The following is a 22,850-nucleotide window of genomic DNA, read 5'->3' as shown; positions in this document are numbered from 1 at the left end:
AACTTTCCATAGCTCCTCAAACTGCTTTGCCTACATAGAGATTTTCGCTTTGTTATTTTAGATGAGGCACATAGTGTTAGATAGAAAATAAGGCTCACAGTTAGTTAAAACAGAACATTCTTGATTAGTAGACCCCTTAAGTAACTTAGGCAAAATTTCTGTGTTAAGAAAATAGAGTGAAAGCAGGAAATACTGGAGAAAATTCCCCCTGGATATATCTTTTTTAAAGCAATCTTTGGCTTTCTAGTCTAGATTTTCACAAAAACAAAATCATTCCACTCCTGTCAGCACTGGCTCTTTGATCACTTGCAAAATTATAACCATTTCCTTCTGTTGGAGATTTCATAGTTCATGCTTTTCCCCCTCTCACCTCGATTATTGCAGTTCTTTTTGTGTAGTCAAGCCTTATCTCTCCTGCAGTTTGGAGACCATATCACCCCTGTGCTGGGCTCTCGTCACTGGCTACCAGTGAAGTATAAAAATTGGTTTTATGATTTCTTCTTTTGTTTTTAAAGCTGTGGCACCTATTGATACACCGCGATTTAATTGATATCAATAGTGATCCTGTTTATCAATACTGATACTTATGAATACTTGTATTGATAACATGCAACATAGGCAACATAGCTGTGATTTTAATAACATCATATGGCTGGTTTTGCAACTCTTGATACAAACCGAGTTAAGCACAACTTTCAAGGTGACTAGAGAAGATGATAACATTTGAAGACATTGAAGCGTCAGCAATTTTTGAAGTGTGATAAACAACTTTATTGCTTGACGAGCACACTTCGGCTAGTGGTCTTCATCGAGGTCATCATGTTCTCACTCTTGATGAGTTAGCAAGCTAATGTCAAGCAGGTATTGAGGTTTCTTGCGTGGCGCAATGTACACATTGCTTGAGAGTTGTGTGTTTGAGTATTTGTGTTTGTAGACATATCCGTCAATTCTGATCAAGCTACAACAGCAGCAGTATACTAGCAACCAAAGTAACGAAAAATAGCTTTTTGCCAACTGGTGCAGAAATACTGATTTTCCCCTCACGACCATTGATTGCCAGATGGTTGCAGACTGGTCTCTAGATCAGTGTGACCAGGGCCTTATTCAACTGATTCTACATTGTTACCATGATTGTCCATTTTATAGCAATTCACAGTTGTTAGCTTTTGGCTCCTGACCATACAATACTTTAACAATGCAAAAGAATCTAACTTGACTAGTTGTGTTTTTTCCTGCTTGGTATTGTTTACCAGTTGTGGACAGGTTGGTCTTGACTAAGCTAAAGCTTTAGAAGTGAAGCCTGATTAATTATTACTGCCTTTGTTACTTATTGAAGTTCAAGCTCTGGCTGCCGGGCTGAAGTCTGCATACCTTTAGCTCTACCATCACTCTGGGTTCTTTGCTAGCTTTGTGTTAGCATGCTGTCTTTGCAGATGCTTGCAAAGAGCTGATGTTGAGTTAGCAGCAGTGGAGTTGTTTTTGTCCTGGACTTTTCTACTTTACCATCACATTCTTGTCCTTCTGTGCAATAAAGAAAATAAAGGTTATGTACACATCTCCACTCCTCAGAAGTTACAGTCTGCTCAACCATTTTCCTCCTCCAACATATTTTAACAATGACTGCAAATGCTGAAATTTTTTAGTTTCACAAATCCGACCCACATTAGAACTGGCGAGCTCTGCTAGAGCAAGCAAGCTGCACAGCTTCGCATTTACAGAATCTCATATTTGCAAGTGTCTTGTTAGGTTGCTGGTGTAACTTGTTTTCCACTGCTATCTATCTGCAGGCTAGCTGCTTTTTTCAATAAAAATGTTATGAAGAGACATTTATTCCAATCAGATGTGATCGCTTGACTGGCAGCTTCATTATTAGAGGATAACTTGTAAAACATGAATTATGTTAGAAGGGTAGAATATTATAGATGAATTGATTGGCTTTAATACTGACAAGCTTTTCTGCTACCTACTTATTTCGATATTTCGTTATTTCTGCTGTGCCTAGCCAATCAACTGCTGGAAGTGCTTTAATTTACTACTCACATGGGTGAGTTTAGACCCGTTTTTTATCAGAGCACCCCTAAAAAAAATATTAATAGTATTAATAACTTTTCCCCCTAACTTTTCCATTGATGACAGTACAGGATAGGATGAAAACAGGTTTTATGTCCAGTATTGTTGATGTCATGATGTTACAGTGCGCTCACACAGAGGTGTTGCTGCTTCAACAGCGTGGCTTGTCATTAATCGCTTAATAAGACTTTCATTGCTGCGGCAGAAAGAAGACGAGGATGACACAAATCAATGATGCAGATTTAAAACACACTTTAACTGGAATATAGCAAAAGTTCAAACTCTTCTCATAATTGCATTGTTATGCATATAAAGTGCCTATTTTGTTTAAATTGTTCTCTAAATAGTGTTAATATTAGCTAACGTAGAGTAAAACATATTTGGAGTTGCCAGCCGAGGAGCTGATATACTTTATTACTTTTGTTTGCTAAAAAATGTTCATTCCTGTTCTGATCGAATTGGGCTTCAGTGTTTGTTTACAGTACAACTCCAGATCCAGGTGACAGCAAGTTAAAATGATCTTACCTGTCTATGTCCAGCAAAAGCCTGTATTCAGTTTTAATATTGCTATAAACTGATAGTGATCCGTTTATGTCTTTTATTCACTGTAATGTTTAGCTTTTGGGTGATAGTACAAAGAGTGACAGAGGAGTATAGAGAGGGAAAAAAGGGAGAGAGCAAAATGAAAACAGCAAAGAGAGAGAGCAAAAAGAAACAAGAGTAAATGTAGACAAATTCACCCAAAATTATAAAGCTGTAGCTTCTGTTTGCCTAGCTAGTTGAGTGAAGAGGATGGACAGGAAGAACGAGGGAGCAAATCGTGAAGTTAGCTGGGGAAAAAAAAGTTATTTTTCTCAAAGTAGTTTTTCATGTACTTCATGGATGCTTTGCATGTTTTGCAGTAGGACACTTAAAAAACGCCACTGGACATTGTAAACAGAGCGTATTGATATGAATGGTAGCATTTTACAGGACTCATACCACTGTAAACATGGCATGAACAGGATGGTTGCCACTACACTGATGTGACAGACTATAACACTCTTCTGCTATGCTGATTCGGCATAATAAAGGAAGGGTTTGTGTGAACTGGTAAAAGAACTTTGTTACCAATTTGCTTCATGTACAGGTCTGGGGTGATTTTCCAGTGTCTGTACTGAATATTGCTACTTTATGTGACTGATGATTTGGTGGGCTGCTTCTATGTGATTAAAACACTGCATGTTTTGTGTATGTTTCTCATCTTGTCTCCTTTGGCACAAATGGTTCCTTATCTTCTTTAACTAAAGGCTCCACCCTAAAATAGTTTGCATTTGAAGGTAACACTGTAATGTGTATCTAAGTAAATTTAGGTTTGTAAATGTGAAAAGGGTTGATTACATTTGTAAACAGCATGTTGCATTAATAATAATTACTAGGAACTGCTGACATTATGATTGGGAGCTGAGCCCCCCTAAACTTTTGAACCTAGAATCACCCCTGCTGTACAACATATGTAAGTTATTTCTTTTTCATTATATAGTATTTTTTGCAAAAAGGTGAAGTCATGTTACAATGTGTGCTTGGATTTGTTTTGCTAAGGGTCCCATGAATGTACTACAGCATGAAAAATTAAACCAATGAAGAGGTAGAGCCCTCGTTTGCCTTTCAGATTGCATCTAAGGTGTGGGCTGCCTCTCACATCCTATGAGCAATCAGGGAGCAACATTCAGCACAAATTTAAATTAATTAAACTGGGAATTAACACAAAAGTGGCAAAACATGGGAGTGTCGCACTGGGTTGTGTTTAGCCTGCAGTCTGATTGTTGACTTTTTGGTAACTTTCAGGTTATTATTGTTCAAGAAAGAGACATTATCCTGGAGTGTCTCATGGAGGTTTTCCAAAATAGAAATACTCAAGTAAAGTTCAAGTATCTTCAAACTGGGCTTGAGTAAATGCACTGCGCTACTTTCAGCTGCTTGTTGGAGGGAGAAGTAGACAAAGAATCAAAAGCATTTGGTCTCCAATTGAGCCTGAGCAGGAGGGGAGTGAGAAAGAGAGATGACCCAGTTCTGTTTCACACAGTACTGGTGCCAGAGGCAGAGAGACGGTGGAGGCTGGGGTGCACGTGACGGGACTGGGCTGGGCCCCGGTCCACATGGGAAACTCACAATGTCTCGTTTGTTTTAAACGACTGCGCTGCTGGAACTGGTCTCCCTTTTTCCTTACTGTCTGTTGTCTGCTGTGAAATGTGGAAATGATTTTTGTCTTTGGCTCATGTCCAGATTCTTTTGGGAAAGATGTATCCCCCTCCTACCCTTTTCTTCTGTGCCCCTATCTCTGTTCCATCTTCATCTTCCAGGCCTTCACCTGATAAGAGTAAATGATTGTGTAAACTCCTTGGGACTTGTAAGGAGAGAGTGGAAAAAAGAGGGGTTAGATAAAGCAAGCAGTCGGCTCTAGGGAATCTGATTTGAAGGAAAGGAGAGATGAATAGTCTTGATGGAGGGACTTTCTTTACACTCTGTTATTTATTATTAGCCTTTTAGTTTTAATTCTAGGCTGTAGTAGCTAGTGTGGAAATCACCTACTGTGTTCCACAGACACACCCTTGCCAGCCAGCCAGCCTCCGGTGGCTTTAGGGATGATGATCTATACCCTAGATTGTGGATTATTAAGAAAATCGCAAAAGGTAGCAAACTGCTGATGGTAAATGTGACATTTTACAGAATAGCAGTAGCATCGGTAACTAATGAGCCGGTGATCATATAATAGAAGCAACAGACTGAATTTTCTTGTCCTTGCTTGTGTCCATTGCTCTCCATAGCCGCCCACACAACTTTAAAAGGTTTTCCAGACCTCTTCCCTATCTCTTGTTTCTTTCTTTCTTTCACTCACTCACATACACACACACACACACTCACACAGACACGCGCACACATACACACACTCACAGAGACACGCGCACACATACACACACTCACGAACAGTGCACCTGAGAGCCAGACCAATTAAAATGCCAGGAAAATACAATGCATGCTTTATGGAGTGCGTTACCGTCTGCTCTGCAGGCCCTTTATCACTTATAATCTAAGTGTGTTGTAGATGTCATGTGAGATTACATTGAGTTTGAGTATGCCAGACAGCCATTCGCTCACTCACTCAGGATAATGTTCATATTCTGTGATTTTAAGCTCCAGCTTCAACCTTTTTCTTTGGCCTAATCTTACAACCTGTCTTTTTGCTTTGGGTTTAAAAAACATCACCCTTTTACCTCTGCAGACTATCGCACCGGGCCGTGCTTTGCCTCAGTAAATAACCAGATGTGTCAAGGACAGCTCACGGGCATTGTGTGCACAAAGACTCTGTGCTGCGCCACAGTGGGACGGGCGTGGGGTCACCCCTGTGAGATGTGCCCAGCCCAGCCTCACCCCTGTCGAAGAGGGTTCATACCAAACCACCGCACCGGGGCATGCCAAGGTAAAGTCTATTCCTCTGTGTCTCTGCCTCCCAGTCTGTTTTCCTATCTTTCTTTTTCTCTGTTACTCTCCCTCTACCCTCTGCGTTCTTTGAGTAGTGTGCTGCTGCTGCCATCTTTTCCTTTAACTCCTTCTCCCTCCTTGTCTGCTTTCACCCCCCTCCCTCTGTCACCCTCTGAGCTCTGCCCACCATCCCTTTTCCAGAGGATTAGCTCTAATTGGGTTAAATTGGGGTGGGTGGCAGTGCCTCCCACATGTGTATGGAATGCCCGCAGACGCCCGCTGCGGCGGGACTGTCAGAGTCAGTAACACGGGTCAGTGGCGGTGCCACGTGGGAGAGCTCATTTCTGGTAAGACGGCCCTGTGTCTGCCTGCTCCAGACCCAACAACATCAGAACCTCCGCAGGGGAGGCGGACCTGAGCCAGGACCCAGAGGAACATGGAGTACTCTGAGACAGCATCAGGTCACAGCCTCCTGTAGGTTTCCAGCCTGAGACCTTCGTTTTAGTCTGTCACATTCATTAAATGAATTTCATTTAATCATCAGCATCACTGACAAAGTAACAGATTAGAAAGCTGCACAAACCTGATGGTCCGGGTCACCTCACAAATGGCGTCATCATGACCCTCCTTTCAAGCAACATCTTTATGTACATTAGTCTTCATGTGCGTGTGATCATAAATGTATCAAACCTGATGCTTTACAGTCAGCCTTTTTTTTTTCTATATTCACTTCATTCCTGTTTTTTTTTTTTTACCAGTTTGGTTGCAGTTTTTGTTCATTCTGCTGGAGAAATTCCTCTCCCCCTGTTTCTTTTCGTTTGTCATACTGTTGATCTCAGGAAAGTCAGAGAGAGACTGTAAAAACAGACCCATGTACATCCAAGGCTGTTCACATTTGTGCGTTAAACTCAGTCAGCATGTGTATTAACTTCCTGCTCCTCTTCTAAGTTTATTTTACCACAATAATGTCTGTGTTAGAGTATTAATTCTGTGATATGCATGTACAGATGTGGATGAGTGCCAGGCCATCCCTGGCATCTGTCAAGGCGGAAATTGTATCAACACTGTTGGATCGTTTGAATGTAAATGCCCCGCTGGGCACAAGTTCAACGAGATCTCGCAGAAATGTGAAGGTAAGCAACAGTGAAGCCATGAACTGTCTGGTTTTCGGTGTCAGCTTGAATGACAGAGTAGACCTTCGGATATTTTTTAAATCCGTAAAAGTTGAGACAGTTAAAAGCCACATCCGCCAAGATGTGGTTAACTTCACCTCAGTCGTGGTAGTCTGATTATTACTTTGTAAGGAAAGACCACACATAAGCCACATTTTTGCCCTTCCCTTGAAAAAAGCCTAATTAAAGCAAAGCAGCGCTCTGGTTTCTCTCAGTAACCCCATGTAACACTCAATTTTGATGTTTGAAAGAAATGCTGATGAATTTTGAAAAGAATTTTCCCCCTTCTATACAAATGTTAAAGCTAGACTATGTAAGTTGCTGCTCCAGACTAACTAAGTCTGGTATGGACATTAGATTTGGGAGGCTAATATTGTGTTTGTTTTATTGAAATACTCATCATTAACTTACGTCTCTTCTTTACAATACTTCTGTTTTATTGCTTTGAATGTTTCACCTTATTAAAATTTGTTATTAGCATTAATTATTGCTGTCAGTTGTAATCAACATGGTTGATCTGCACCATGAATCCTAATTAGACTCAGTTTCAGGATTACTTGATAAAAACACGTTTTTCTCCCTCTGCTGTGGGACTCACATGGATTTTAATGCTTTTGCTGGAAAATTTTTACTACTCGTCCACAAATATAGGCCTAAATCGATCCTGCGAAATGTATTGTCTGTTAGGCGTGTATGTAATAATTTCAAGGCCTAAGCTCAGAGAAAGGTAAAGGTAATCGGGCACTTCTTTACTTTATGTGTGCTATTTTAATGCCCAGAAATAATTACTGGAAAACTTCTGCACTTTGTAAGAAATATTTCAAATGTGTCGAAGTCACAGCGCTATTCCTGCAGACTTTTGTGCTCCATGGTGTGCGTTTGGTGTTTAATGGTGCTAACAGAAGAGGTACGGAGGTCCCTGGATTTGATATCCTGTGACAATGCCTCATTTCCATTGTTCCTGCCAACGCATGCTCTAGTTTTGGAGAAATTCACGTTTCAAGATAGTTTTCACTTTCCTCTCCTCTCCTCTTTCGCAGATCTGGACGAGTGCTCAAACATTCCAGGTATTTGTGGTGTGGGTGAATGCTCTAATACTGTCGGCAGCTACTTCTGCAAATGTCCCCAGGGCTTTTATACCTCAGTGGATGGATCCAGGTGTATAGGTGAGTCCACCTGTCCGCTTTTCCACTCCAAAGAGCTGCAAGTTTCATTGCGTGTGATTTGCTTGTGTTCATAGTTGCAGTCATTATTAGGCATGACAAAATAGGAGACAAAGCAAAAGATGCTGCTTCATTCTCTTTCCTTTTTCCACTCTATTTTGGTTCTTCTTGGCACTGAAAGCAGAGAAAGGAAGCTCTCCAAAGTTCCAGCTGGTAGAATTTAGGTCAATAGTCACTTGTTGAGTTAAACTCTCTTCAAGCTGTGGCGAGCACGTGATGAGAGAAGTAAAATGAAGTCTTATTTCCAGGTGACTTTCTACACAGCTGGAAAACGCTAAATCTATGTGCGTCTTCGTAAAGAAAACTCCTGTATGCTTCCTAGTTAAGCTCATTTTCGCCCTAAAACCAGAGCAGGAAAAAAATTAGGTCAGAGCAGCCTCTTGCACATACACGTGCATACAGCACACACGCACAAACATATGCAACCATGCAGTCACATTACTCCCCCCCAGGAGAGCGTGTTCCTGAGGAAGGAATGTCTGCGTGTTTCGTTTCCAGAAAACTTTTGCCCAAAACATTTTCGTCTGTTTCTCATGCAGTCGCACTTCTCGCCCGACCCCCTTAAGACCTCGTGGTTGCTTGCGAGCAGTTCTGTGCCTGACATCTTGTCGAACTGGAGCAAGCGATCTGTAGTTTAGGCTGTCATTTTCTCCACATGAAATCTGCCCCGGATGGTCTGGGTGTGAAACAAAACATGATATATTTATGTTAATGCGCAACTTGAGTGTGAGTCATGCTGGCACACAGTGCCAAAAACTGCAGGATGAAGGAAGGGTTCATATAAATAGGAAATGAGGACTATTGGAAGTGGCTTCCACCTTCCAAATGATGGAAAATCTGAAGCAAAAACAACAATTTTTTTTCTGATTGTACTCTTGCCAATTTGCTCAACACGCAGACAGCACATGCCATATTCCATGCGGCGCGGTTAGTTTAACCGACTTCCTGCTGTGTCGTTTCCCACAGATGCTCGTGGTGGGTATTGCTACGCCAGCCTGCTGAACGGGCGCTGCGCCAACCAAAATTCACAGCTGTTGACCAAAATGCAGTGTTGCTGTGATAGTGGACGCTGCTGGTCTGATGGGTCCACCCCTGAAATGTGCCCCATTCGTGGAACAGGTGCAGTCATTCACATGGCTTAAGTATTGTGATCTTTGTGGCATTGTTATTTAATTATACTCAAAATCAGTGCTCTTAATAAAAATGTAATAAATCTGTGAGAATCTATGGAGATTTACAATGAAAACAACAAAAACAAACTTTACAAAGAATAAAATGCAAGTTAACAAACAAACTCACTTGTACACACATATTCGCACACACACTAGACAATTCAGAGCTAACCTCTATCTGCTTTTCAAATATGCTTGTTATAGAAGAGCACCAGAAACTGTGCATTCAGATACCCAGTGCACCGATACCTGATCGTGTCCCAGGGAGCCCTGACATACCCAACATCTACCCGGTTCCATATCCTGGGCCTGACATTCCTCAAATTCCAATCAAGGTCCCTGTCCAACCTGTGCAGCCTGATTATCCTAGACCACCTGTAGAACCTATACCTATACCTAGGCCAGGTATGTCCCAGCTTTCTGCCCGTGATTGCTTCATGTTTGCATGTTCAACCTGCAATTGATCTTGGATTGCCATCAACGTCCAACTTTTGATATACAAACAACCGGTACCGTTGAACTAAAAAATGAATGGCAGTGAGTGTCCTTTCTCAAAGAAACCATCCTTACACAACTGCATAGTAGTATTTAGAGTTATATTAAACATGTCCAAAATCTTTGGCTTTAAAAATTCCGACATACTGTTTTGCACAACTATTATACTACTGCAGTGTTGAGATTTATCTGGCAATGTAAAACTACATATGTGTAATATGCCAGAAACAGGTGTGTTGGCTACACTTCCTGTAAATTAAGATGTTGAACTAAACAAAAATACGATTTTTCGTTATATTACCTCACGTTTTGACGAAAAACGCTCGCGTGATTTTGTTCTATCAGGTCCCGTAATTATCCAAACCCAGAATATCACCAATATGTGCCAGGCCTTTCGTAACCTCTGCCTGAATGGCAGATGTATCCCCACGCCAGGCGTTGGATATCGCTGTGAGTGCAACATGGGCTTCAGGCTGGACAGAAGGGGAGAGTGCATCGGTGAGTTCTGACGCGTTTTCTTAACACAAAACTCAAAGTGCATGCGTTTGGCTGTTAAATTTCATGCTTGCTTTCCAGATGATAACGAATGCGAGAAGAACCCATGCGCGCACGGAGAATGTGTGAACACAGACGGCTCTTACATCTGTCAGTGTCCTGCTGGATTCCAGTCGACCTCAACCAGAACCGAGTGCCGAGGTTACACATTTACATACATGCAACATATGCGCACTTTAAGAGTGTGTATGTTTATTGTGCTATCTGTTTCTTTTTTCCCTGCCAGATCTGGATGAGTGTGTGGCCAATGGTCGTATTTGCAACAATGGCCGCTGTGTGAACACTGAAGGCAGCTTCCACTGTGTCTGCAATGCTGGATTTGAAATTTCTCAAGATGGCAAAAACTGTCAAGGTCTGTTAACTTCTCATGTTGGTCACTTACTACTCTATGGGGTAAAGATTCCTTTAGTATTTATGACAAATGGACCATGGATATGTTAGAGGTGGTGGAAGCATGAACCATAATGGGTGAAATCATGCACAATCACTGAAAATAATTATTACTAGAGTAAACCTCTAGTGTTACTAGAGTAAACTAGGGTAAATCATTTAGTTCCTCTTTGTCCACAGACCTAGATGAGTGTCTGATCAGGAACATGTGCCTCAATGGACTGTGCATCAATGAAGATGGGAGCTTCAGATGCATCTGTAAACCTGGGTTCTATCTCGACACCAGCGGACGCATGTGTGTAGGTACGTTTGTCCAAAAGCCCACAAAGTGAAGCATCAGCAGAATGTATTTTGAGTAAGATATTCTCTTGACTGCATTTTCGCCTAGCTTGGAGGATGACTACCTCTCTGGCATGTTAATAGCTCTGTTATATGACTCTTAACACACAGGGCAAAAAATCCCCCTAAAAAGCCTTGGAAAAATCCCTTTGCTTCCTTGCACGCCAGTTGGACATAGTTGGATAGTTGGGACCCGCCTGTTTTGAGATTTCAGCAGACAGCCTGCCCTAAACTTGTTGAGTGCAAAGAAGAAAAAACGATTTGGCTTTTTCTTGTTACGTGCTTTAATATGCTGTAATAGCCAACAACTATTGTATATGCCAACATCCGAAGCTATGTCGAACCTTAGATGGCAACTAGAGTTTCATGGTCTCAGACACAGACGTTTGATTTCAGAGACACTGACCTGGTTAAGTCATTACAGAATAAATAAACAGGAGAGTAGAGTGTGGCTGAAATGTGCTGATGTATGCAGCCATTAATGAAATGTGTAGTCTGAAGGGGCCCTGGGGCCTCATTGTCTCTCTCCGCAGTCTGTCTGTCCTCCAAGACACCCAAACAGAACACACACATACACATCATACACATACGTTCATAAACACAGATTTCAGCATGCATGCTTTATCATGGTGCATGCTCGTTATCGTAATTATTGTAACACAGTGAGAAAACAAAGAGAACACAGAACGTTTTCTTAGCTGAAGTCAAAGCTGAAATTTTAGGAGTTGTGGCTGCATTTTTTTTAATCAGTTATTTATTTCAATCTGTTTTATCGTCTTACCTCGTAATATTGTGAAGAGAAAGGTATATAGTTTGATATAGATATATACAGAAGTGTTTTTTCTTGTCTCTATTTGTAGACATCGATGAATGTGAGACTCCGGGTATGTGCATGAACGGCCACTGTGTCAACACTGAGGGATCCTTCCGCTGTGAGTGTATGGCCGGGATGGCAGTGGGCCTGGATGGACGGGTCTGTGTTGGTGAGTACATGGAACTAGAGTGAATTGCGTGATCAAGAGTCAAGAATAATCCCACCATTTTTTTCTTCTTTTTTTAAAAATAAAGCAAAAAGTTGAGTTTGTACAATTCTAATAAGTCAATATTTGGTGTGACCATCTTTATTCTTCAACACAGCCTGAACTCTCTTATTTAGCTTTCTTGTAATCTCTTTGAGTAATCTCCAGGAATAGTTCTCTGGGCTTCTTGAAGGACATTCAAAGCTCTTCTTTCAAAGTTCTTCCAACTTTTGGACTGTACTGTCAAGATGATCCCACACTGTTTCAACAGCTTTGAGGTCCGGGCACTTGGGAGGCCAATCCATGACTGTTGTACCTCTTGACGTTTGTACTTACCGATGAACCAAAAAACCTAAAGTTTCAGATTTGTACTCATCACTCCCAAATACCTGTTGGTCCAGATTTTTGGTCCAGTTCTTGTGTAATTTGGCATACCTGTACCCCTTCCTCAATAATGACTTCTTGACAGCCACCTTTTCACTGAAGTTGTTTCTGAGGAAAGTTCATTCACTTCCTCAAGTTTCTAAGAACATCTGCACAGCATACCAAGATATGAAAAGTGCTTGGCTATATATGGAAATCACCTTGTTGGTGAAGAATAACAGTTTTATACCCATTAAACTTTACTATCTTTCACTTTTTTTGTAGATTGTATATTTGATAGACTGCTAGTAACAAGGTGCATAAAGATACACTTTAAAATTGTCTCTTTGCTAAGTTGTCTGTTATGTGTAGACACAACACTGGTTCAACCCTTGAGGTGCATTTTTTTATTTCGTATGTGCCTTTTCACTCGCTGGGCCCATGTCCTGGAGCTGCGGTTTGTTTCGAAGGGGACTGGCGGCGGCTCCCGGGCCTGGCTGATCCCCATGTACTACATAGAGGTGAAGAAGTGAAAGAATCGAAAAGGGGAGGGAGGCTGGGGCACGAAAACCTTGTCGAACTGGGGGATCATATACAGATAAGAATCGGAAGGAGCGTGTTTGGAGGTCCCACTCCTGAAATTCAGATACTTTATCTCCAAACCAAACAGAAAAGAAAACAACACATAAACAGGAGTGTAGAGTGAAAAAGAAGCCAATGTTCAAAGAAATCTCTGTAAGACCTCCATTAAGACTGGACAACTACTGCTCAAGAACACTTTAAAAAAAATACAAGAAATCTGGCTCTTTGTAAGAAAAATATGAAAAATTATGGTTGGCTCCAGACTTTGTACTGCACAAGTCCAAGAACAGAAAACATTGTCTGAAACTGTTTAGAGCAGACTGAAAATTTGCTTTTGATTACTTGTACATACCATGATGTCAATATTTGAAAATTTGTTCATATTTAATAGGAACAACCAGCACATTAAGAAAGAAATAAGGAAAAGAACTTTAAGTGCTTTGGCGAAGACTTCAGTACATGTGACCGTTTTAACCAACAAAGGACAAGCCGGTGATGAAAGCGTTTGTTCCACTTTTCGAAGCACCTGAAAGCACAGACTGAACATACTTGTAAGATGGGTTAATCCCACAACTGTCTACAGATGTTTACCAGCAAGCGTACATATTTTTTCCCATTCTGTGCTAAAATTTAGCAAAGATGAACGTGATAAAGCAGAGAGTATTCACGTCATATTAACCTTTACCATCAACCTGTGCTGTTCCTGCACATTTACTGCAGTTACTGAGCACATGTTGATCAGCACTCAAAGAACTTTCTGTCTCTCCTTCTGCTCCGGTCCCACGGAGGAGCCCTTTGAAAGATGTGTTTTGCATTTTCATAAATGATATCTCTTTGTGTGAGAAATGTCGAAACGCTGTTGTTTGGTCTATGTGAACATTTGTCAGAATGATATCAGTGCGAGAGAATTCCTCAAATCCCTGGATATTGTGAAAAGAGAACAACCATTTGTTTTGCCAGTGTTGTTGTTTATTGGAGCTGCGGCCTCTTTCCTCTTCTCTCGCTCTCTCTCTTTTGCTTGGTCTTCGGTCTCTTTCGAGATCTCTTTCCTCATCTCGGTTTCTCACACACATGCTGTCTGTCTTATTTTTGTTTCAAACAGACACGCACATGCGCAGTACGTGTTACGGCGGCTACAAGCGAGGGCAGTGTGTTAAGCCTCTCTTTGGGGCTGTGACCAAGTCGGAGTGCTGCTGTGCCAGCACAGAATACGCCTACGGAGAGCCCTGCCAACCGTGCCCACCACAAAGCTCTGGTACGGCTATTCAAATTGCCCCAACCTTTACACATATAGAACCACCTCCTGCTGCTTGACAGATGCAAACGAAGACAGACACAGTTTGCGCAAAATTCGAAACACACCCGTTGATGTGAGGATGACCAAATGAAACACTGCATCTCCTCTGCATGCCAGCTTAGATTTCACAAAAATATGAAGTTAAGTTGTTTGACGGTGATTCCCGCAGTTTGGAAACACTGACAGCCACCAAACACACACACAAACCCATGTCCACAACCACACACACACACACATAATCCAGTCACTTCTCATTAGTTGTGCCAATTAAGGTTTCGGTATCAAAAGATGCCAGAGCTGCACCACATTAAGAGCCTGTTTTGTACACATCTAAGCTAAATGAGAAGGCGTGTAAATGGATAATGACATGGTATTAAATGGCTTTTGGCAAATGTGATATTACTTCTGTTGCTGTTGTTGCTGCTTTTTTCAAGCAAATTGTGGTGTGTGTGTTTGTAGCCGAGTTCCTGGCTCTGTGCCCCACTGGCATCGGAACGACTGGTGATGGACGAGGTAATGTAATACATAAGCTCAAACCACTGACAACCTTGAAACCAAGTGGTGCTGCGCATATTTAAGAGGGTTTTTTTTAGAGTTTGTTGGTTTTTTTTCCTGCAGATATGTTCAGCGGTTTATTGTTTTTGCAGATATTAATGAGTGTGCCCTCGACCCTGACATCTGTCAGAACGGAGTATGTGAGAACATGCTGAGGACGTACAAATGCACCTGCAATGAAGGTTTTGAAGTAGACCTGACAGGGAAAAGCTGTGTTGGTGGGTGGACTGTTCTGTAATGTCCTTGTCTACAGCTTTGATCTCAAAAGCCAGTGTCGTCACGCGTCCCTGTCTGTGATTTCAGATATCGATGAGTGTCTGATGAACCGGCTGCTCTGCGAAAATGGTCAGTGCCGGAACACGCCGGGGAGTTTCTCCTGCCAGTGTTCGACGGGATTTCGCTTTGATCCCGAGACAGACGTCTGCGAGGGTCAGAGACCCCTTCATTCCCTTGTGCGGCGCAGTGTAGCTGCATCTGCCGTGTCTCAGATTTGTTGTCTCATTTTTGTGTCCCACAGATGTCAATGAGTGTGAGTCTAGCCCTTGTATAAATGGGGACTGTGTGAACAGCCAAGGGTCCTTTGTGTGCTTGTGTTCAGCGGGTAGCTCCCTGGACAGCACCGGGCTGGAGTGCATAGGTAGGTATTATACCAATACATTACCAATAGATTTTTTGTGTATTTGAAAAAAAGTTTAAAAAAGGTACACTGTAGTATGGATTGATTCAGTCCTACCAATTATAATTAGATCATTATAGATGAAAAATGAAAATTTGCTTCACTTTTGCTGAACCTTAACCCAATGCATCGCCCCTAAATTAGTGCTACGCCAGTGCTTGTAAGCCAATCAGCACATTCCTTTTTTCCAACGATCAAAGGAGATTAATTGAATGTAAACGATATTATGCACTGTGTCATACTGTATATAAAGCCAAATCCAAGTTACTTCATGTAAACTGATTATCTAGTAACTCTGAGGTCTGTTTGATAAACCAGAGACTATTAAGAGCACTTGCTGGCTGAAGATGATCAATGATCGGTGTGAGGTCAACATCAACGGGGCCACACTGAAATCCCACTGCTGTGCCACACTGGGAGAAGCCTGGAACAGCCCCTGTGCCAAATGTGAAAAAGGTGGACAATCGCTGATTTTTTTAGATATGAGTTTATGTTATATAGTTTTTATTTTAACCGATGACTTCATTGATTTGGACCGTGTTATGTGCCCTTCTTTGTTTAGATCCAATCTGCAGTAGAGGCTTTGCTAGAGTCAAAGGAAACGTCTGTGAGGGTAAGTGCTGCTTTGATGCTGGGTTCTGGAAAATCAGACTTCCACTCTTATTCCTGTAATGTTCAGATTGATGATGCTTTTTTTCTCTGCTTACCTTCAGATGTGGATGAGTGTCAGGTATTTCCTGGAGTGTGCATCAATGGCAAATGCGTCAACACACCGGGCTCCTTTTACTGCCAGTGTCCTCCAGGAATGACTGTTGACATGAGTGGCAGGATGTGCATCGGTAGTAGCTGTCCTTTATACTTGTGCAATCTATAGCGCGTCATAGTCTTATATCAAATACATGTTAAATGTGTGTTTGTGACATCCAGACCTGCGCACGGAGCAGTGCTACCTCACTCATGAGGATGAGCGCTGCGGGACTCCTATCCCGGGGCGGCACCGTGTAGATGCCTGCTGCTGCTCAGTGGGTGTGGCCTGGGGCCCTGAATGCGATGAATGCCCGGAAAAAGGCACTCCGGAATTTAACCAGCTCTGTCCTCGGGGCCGAGGTTTCTCGCACAGGGGTGACTTCATTAACGGCAGGCCCTTCCTTAAAGGTGTGGTACTGTTCACAAATAACAAAGACTGCTATTGGTTGTTGCATCAACTACCTCTCACCTGTGTCTTTAATCTCTCTGTTCTGCACCTCAGATATAAACGAATGCAGGATGATAAGCACGCTGTGCTCCAATGGGAGGTGCAGAAACACTATTGGTAGCTTTCGTTGTCGCTGTGATAACGGCTATGCTCTGGACTCTGATGAGAGGAATTGTACTGGTGAGTAGAACTGAAGCTGATTGGTCATATCATTTGGTCAAGGCATGAAAGCATTAAAATAAATTCTTAATTTATTGTTATTGTAGTTTATACAGGGTGGGCCATTTATTGTTTTTCTTGTGACATTACCAATAAGTGATGTGTCACATGGCCCTCTTCCTATTGAGAAAACAAAAGTTGTATCCAAGATGGCCGACTTCTAAATGGCCACCATGGTCACCACCTATCTTGAGGAGTTTGCCCCCTCACATATACTAATGTGCCACAAACAGGACTTTAATATCACCAACCATTCCCATGTTATTACGGTGTATCCATATAAATGGCCCGCCCTGTTCAACCTCTGATTCAACCTCTATATTTAAACAGCGAGCGTCTGTAGGGCATTTGCTTATTTAAGCGTTCTGCTTTCTTCTGATTGGCTGCCCCTCAGCTGGCTTCCACAAACAATACCCATTACTCAGGAGCAATATCTCCTCCTCATTGTAAAATAAACTCTTAGATAGTTTCTTAATGGATTACTTGATGGGCTCTGGTCACACACTGATCAGCATGTTTCAGTATTTCTCACATATATGAAAGAATGATTTACTGAACATTTTTGACAGCTAATCTGTAATGAAAATAATCTTTAGCTACAATTAAAATTCTATTGTTGACTGGAGTATGTCAGCTGCTCCATTATGTCTCTGCAAGTCTAACCATACTTCATCAGTCCCGCTTTCTCTGAATCCCTCTGCCAGCACTAATTACAACAAAGTGTTGCAAAGACATTGCCTCCATTCATCTCATTCAGTCTAATGGGAGTCTGGCTAGCTTTGGGGACTTGTTGGAGCCGGTCCTTGCAGTCTGGTTAGCTACATTGCAACACTGTGCACACATCACTTTAGGTTTAAATGCCTTTAAGTTCTATTTCGTTATTCTGAAATAATTTATAGGCCCAGACAGAGTAAATGATATCTGGGACCCTTTAACCCCATATGAGGGAAATCCCAGCCCAAATGGTTTGAGTTAAGTGTTTCAAAATGTGGATTCAAGTCAAAAGGGATCAGACCTTTAGCTTTCATTGGCCCTTTAATCTTATTGTATACTTTAACTTTCATGTAGTCGACTATTTTTAAGCGTTCTGTGCTTTGATATGTTAATTTGCCCTCCACTTAAAATAAATTCTCTATTTTATTTATTTTTTACTTATGTTACAATAAATAAATACATTAAATATGCTCTCTTTACTCGTGAATGTTAGTGCAGTTTTATGGATAATATCTAACTTGCTGCATTGTTCTGTTCCTTTCTTATAGACATCGATGAGTGCCGCATCTCACCGGACCTGTGCGGACCGGGCACCTGCATGAACACGCCTGGAGATTTTGAGTGCGAGTGCTTTGAAGGATACGAGAGTGGCTTCATGATGATGAAAAACTGCATGGGTGAGCACTGAATCCCCACACAGCAGTACCTGAGGATTCAGACTATGCATACCCCCTCATCTTCATATGATCCGGTTCAGTAATATGCAGAGACGACAGCATGCTTTCATGTGAAATCATTTCATCTGTCAGGACATAACTGAGTAATTTGATGTCCTTAACAGCTCTCTCATATACCCTGTTAAAGGGACAATGTCTGAGTGGAGCACAGCCAGGTTGAAAAGTATAGTGACGGCCTGCCACCTCCTTCACGTTCCCCCCATGGGTCATAATCTCTGGATGAGGTGCCTAGGCTTGTATGCCAGACCAGGACCTCACTGTTGAAGAAGATGATGTAATCGAAATGAAATGAAAGTTTCGTTCACTTAATTTCAGTCCCCGCGGGGTGTTGAAAGCATCTAGTCTGGGCAGCCCAATGTGGTCACAACTGCTTGACAAAGCTAGTCCATAATAGCTCTTTATTAAATGCTATACTTGACCTGCACGCGAAGGACCCGCACACAATCAGCTGCCCAACCAAAATGAATTTTATTTGAAGCTTCAAGTTCTAATACTCTAGTGAAAAAATGGTCTATTTCTGTTCTGGTCTGCCTTTTTATGCCGTTTGATTAAATATCTTGGAAAAGTCATACAAACAAAATGGTGAGAGTCAATACTTTTGTTGGTGAAGAGCCGTAATTAGCCAGAAATTGGCAAAGCAAAATTTACTGCTGTGGCAAAAAAGCAGCTGGAAATGGAAATAATGTGGGCAGAACTACAATCATAAACTGGTGGTACTGAATGGGTTTGCAGGCTGACTGAAATAACGTAATCATGCCGTTATATTGACTGAGATATAACAAGTACTTTGTGACTGCCAGTCCCACGGTCTTTGTTAAAATGGAAACAGAACTTCTGAAGTTGTCAGTCCGGTGGGTTTCTATGGTGAAGCAAACACGTGCACAGACTAATGTTGCCTCGATTGCCGATGGCTAGCGCTGAATGGCTGTACTTGCATCATTGTGTCTACTGTGTGTTCTGCCATCCCCAGACATCGATGAGTGTGAGAGAAACCCTCTGTTGTGTCGAGGAGGTGAGTGCATGAACACAGAGGGCAGCTTCCAGTGCGCGTGTCCGGAGGGACACGAGGTCGCCCCCGATGGATCGGCCTGTTTAGGTGAGTGTTGAGAGAGAAGAGAGTCTCTTCCTCTTTCCTGTTTTTCTCCCTTCATTGATTACTGCACATTAGGCCCTTTCTACTGTATTTTCTTTGGATCCTTGGATTGACTTGGATCATGCTGTGTGTGGGCTCATTAGAGAGCATTTGTGTCCTTAGATAGATGGGCAGACATGAACTCTGGGCCAATGTGCTCTCCTATATGCTGACATTCTTGCAGTCGTTGAGAAATAAACTAATATGATGTTTTTTTGTCTTTACAGACATCAATGAATGTGAGTTGAGCGACAGGCTGTGCAAGCATGGTCAGTGCGTGAATATGATCGGCCGGTACCAGTGTTCCTGCGACACAGGATACAAATCTACTGAGAACAGACTGGAGTGCGTCGGTATGTTCTGACTGTCACGTGACTGTGTTTTAAAGAATAGATTTTATTTCGATTTTTGCCAACAGTATGTGTGTTTTGTCTGCCGCTTAGACATTGACGAGTGTACCATTGAGAACGGTGGCTGTGAGACTTTCTGCACCAACTCAGAGGGGAGCTATGAATGTAGCTGCCAATCTGGGTACGCCCTGATGCCCGATCTAAGAAGCTGTACTGGTGAGTAGCTGCGTTACCTGTCTGTCGTTGTCTTACAGTTGGCATTTTTTGTACACTGCATGGAAAATGTAAAGAAAATACCCTCAATTTTTGTGTTTACATCAAAAAGCCTGCATGTGCAATACAAAGACGTGGCTGTGACTTGGCTGGCACATGTTTAAAGAAAGCTCACACTGAGCCGGGTTATGGTGCCAGAATTTTTTTTGGAGAATGAGTGCAGGTTTCAGGCGCTGCTTATAGACTCACTCCTGTGATGCTTATTCCTTTAATTAACAGAGACGGATTTACAGACAGAGATCCAGGCAATAGAGGGGTTAATGGGAGAGAACTGTTCAGTTTCTTGCAGAAGTGCTGTCCTGAATTGAACTTGCTTATTTATGAGAGACAAAGTAAATTCAGTCCTGACTTCCTCTTTGAAGCTGATGTGTGCTTTTCCCTCATTGTTTGCATACCTAGCTTTAAAATGTTTTTTTTTCTTTCCCTCTTGTCCCTCTCTTTTCTATTCCTATTTCCTTTCTGCTTTCTCCAATCTGCAGATATCGATGAGTGTGAAGAAAGCCCAGACATCTGTGACGGGGGCCAGTGTACAAACACACCAGGGACTTATCAGTGTCTGTGCTTTGATGGCTTCATGTCATCCGAGGATATGAAGACCTGCCTGGGTAACGGACGTTCTTTTTATAGCCCAAATAAAACACTGCAATTGTAGCTCTGCGCTTATTAGATCCAGGGGATTCTCGCATTTACTGAAACTACATAATGAGCATCTTCAGGGTTATCCAAGATATGAGTCATGAGAATAAGTCTTAAATGACTCAGATCAATGAGTCTGTGTATGAGAGAACGGGGCAAGTGCTGTTGTTGATTTATAAAATAGTGAACATTGTGTTAGCCGGAGGAATGTGTGACATTTAGACGTCTGGTTCCACTGAGTGAGAAAACAAAGAACCAACTTCTAAATGGATCTGCACAAGCTGACTGTTATTGCTGTATTTATTTAAAGTAAATGTTTTAAAGCCTCAGTGTAGCTCATGATGTCATTTTTTGTGCTTTCCTAACACCCATGTTATAGCTTATTTAAAACCATTTTTTTTTGGCTGGCTGAACATACAAAAGCGAATTCATCTCTATTAACTGCCATTAACCTTTCCTTTATTGTATTCATTTTAAGCAAGTTCTGGATTTTTATTTTTTAAAATGGCATCGCTCTGTTCTTACCTCATAGATGTGGATGAGTGCGAGTTAAACCCGAACATCTGTCTGAGTGGGAACTGCGAGAACACCAAGGGATCCTTCATTTGTCACTGCGACCTGGGCTACTCTGTACGCAAGGGAACCACAGGCTGCACAGGTGAGTGAAACAAGCACACACAAGCATACAAACCCACCAAACCAAAATGCTCTAACTGTGGGGGAAAATGAACAGAAGTGAAAGAACGGTGAGTCAGTCGGAGCCGGCTACTAATTAATCAGTGTGGAAAGAGTGTGAGTGTGTGTGTGAGTGTGTGTGTGTGAGTGTGTGTGTGAGAGACGTTGTTTAACAGCAGCAGTGAAAACAAGTTGAAGAGAGGTCAGAAATGAGAAGACCCGGGGAGAATGCCTGTCTAACCCGAAGCAGCTCTAACATTACTCATCACCATTCGAAAGCTGCTGTCTGAGTTGATAAGAAACACGCTCACACATACACACACACACACACACTCACGTGTGCAGACAAACATGCAGCATCGTTAACAGCAGCAGGAGCAGTGAGGTCACCGTCTTCCATCTAATGCATGCATCATTTTGCACCTTTGTTTATTCTTTTGTTGCTCTTTCATTAGGGTCAGTTAAACATTACGTGATGGTTGGAAGAGTTCGGCAGCACGTAATCACCTGTAACGTCTCCAGAACACATAAATACAATGTCTGTCCGTCCGCTAGAGTCTTTTGCTAGTTTGGACTCGCCTCTCGTCTAGAAAAAATTAAGTCTTGATTTATGAGGCTACTTAAAAAGTGTGCGGTCGAAGGCTAGTTGTGACTTTGGCCGGTGATTTCTTTTAATCTAACACACTCAGCAGCAGCAGCAGTGCATTTTCTTCAGACGCAAATAAACAGGTTTTTCTGAACTGTTACACCTCCACCTTCTCCACACACACACACACACACACACACACTTGCAAACACATAACTCCTGCTCATTCTAATCCCATTTAAATGTTCATACAGTATTTTCCTTGTTTTCCCCGAGGCTGCAGCAAAAGCAGCCGGTTCTGATTCACAGCTTTGGAATTTCAGCCCCAGACCAGGGAATCGAGATGCTAATTCCTCTCGGACAGGCATGATGTCTTCTTATACACAAGAAACAAAACCTGCTACTCTTTCTTTTGGAAAAAGGTCTCCACCAAATAAAAAAATTCGGACAATGAAATTCACAAAAAATTGGTTGCTATTGTTCAGCTGCCTCATGCGACCTTGTTGGCATGCAGGGACTAAACCTTCTTGTGCGTGTGTGTGTCTGTGTGTGCGAGTGTTAATGAGTGAGCGGTGCTCTTAAGCCCAGATATGATCCAGCTGTTTATGTGGCTCCCACAAGAATTATTTTTGTTTTTATTCCACAACATTGAGAACTCAGGGGCAGGGTGTGAGTATCTTGAGCGTACACTCAAGCACTTTTGCATCTCTACATGTGTATTGGAAAGTTGGGGCCTTTATGGTCTGTTGTCTTTATCGTCTCTCAGCTAAATGACAAAACAATGAAACACTTCTTGCTTTAACAATGTGTTGAAGCAAGACCATGCAACTTTGACAATAACAAGTTACATTATCTGTCATTTGAAAGTGAGAACTTAGATTCCAAAGAGTCAGTTGGTCAGTTTTTACTACTGCAGCCGAAAGGTCAGATTGGCTATATTTTAATTCCCAATCTAATCGTGTT

At 42.0% G+C, this 22,850-nt stretch overlaps 1 protein-coding gene across 2 annotated transcripts in view; it reads left to right on the top strand.

Moving 5' to 3' along the window:
• Positions 1-22,850, top strand: part of fbn1 (fibrillin 1) — a 64,168-nt gene that overhangs the window by 11,998 nt on the left and 29,320 nt on the right. The window contains exons 7-32 of one of the 2 annotated variants that reach the window (XM_085458222.1): positions 5,333-5,530; positions 6,540-6,665; positions 7,745-7,870; positions 8,894-9,046; positions 9,304-9,504; positions 9,940-10,092; positions 10,171-10,290; positions 10,376-10,501; positions 10,720-10,842; positions 11,739-11,861; positions 13,945-14,097; positions 14,599-14,652; positions 14,787-14,912; positions 14,998-15,123; positions 15,212-15,331; positions 15,689-15,826; positions 15,933-15,983; positions 16,084-16,209; positions 16,298-16,525; positions 16,620-16,745; positions 18,047-18,175; positions 19,206-19,331; positions 19,595-19,720; positions 19,811-19,933; positions 20,470-20,595; positions 21,159-21,284. In XM_085458222.1, coding sequence (XP_085314348.1) covers positions 5,333-5,530; positions 6,540-6,665; positions 7,745-7,870; positions 8,894-9,046; positions 9,304-9,504; positions 9,940-10,092; positions 10,171-10,290; positions 10,376-10,501; positions 10,720-10,842; positions 11,739-11,861; positions 13,945-14,097; positions 14,599-14,652; positions 14,787-14,912; positions 14,998-15,123; positions 15,212-15,331; positions 15,689-15,826; positions 15,933-15,983; positions 16,084-16,209; positions 16,298-16,525; positions 16,620-16,745; positions 18,047-18,175; positions 19,206-19,331; positions 19,595-19,720; positions 19,811-19,933; positions 20,470-20,595; positions 21,159-21,284 — 3,453 coding nt within the window. Of the gene's footprint in view, positions 1-5,332; positions 5,531-5,550; positions 6,007-6,539; positions 6,666-7,744; positions 7,871-8,893; positions 9,047-9,303; positions 9,505-9,939; positions 10,093-10,170; positions 10,291-10,375; positions 10,502-10,719; positions 10,843-11,738; positions 11,862-13,944; positions 14,098-14,598; positions 14,653-14,786; positions 14,913-14,997; positions 15,124-15,211; positions 15,332-15,688; positions 15,827-15,932; positions 15,984-16,083; positions 16,210-16,297; positions 16,526-16,619; positions 16,746-18,046; positions 18,176-19,205; positions 19,332-19,594; positions 19,721-19,810; positions 19,934-20,469; positions 20,596-21,158; positions 21,285-22,850 lie in introns of those variants that run through there. The other variant, XM_085458228.1, reaches the window with a different exon arrangement.

The sequence above is a fragment of the Copadichromis virginalis genome, linkage group LG1, assembly GCF_057382275.1.
Source record: "Copadichromis virginalis isolate Kocher_CV1m ecotype Utaka linkage group LG1, C_Virginalis_male_GT1.1, whole genome shotgun sequence".
NCBI lineage: Eukaryota > Metazoa > Chordata > Actinopteri > Cichliformes > Cichlidae > Copadichromis > Copadichromis virginalis.
Note: the sequence above shows the minus strand (reverse complement) of the source record. Positions and strands in the feature narration are given on the sequence as shown.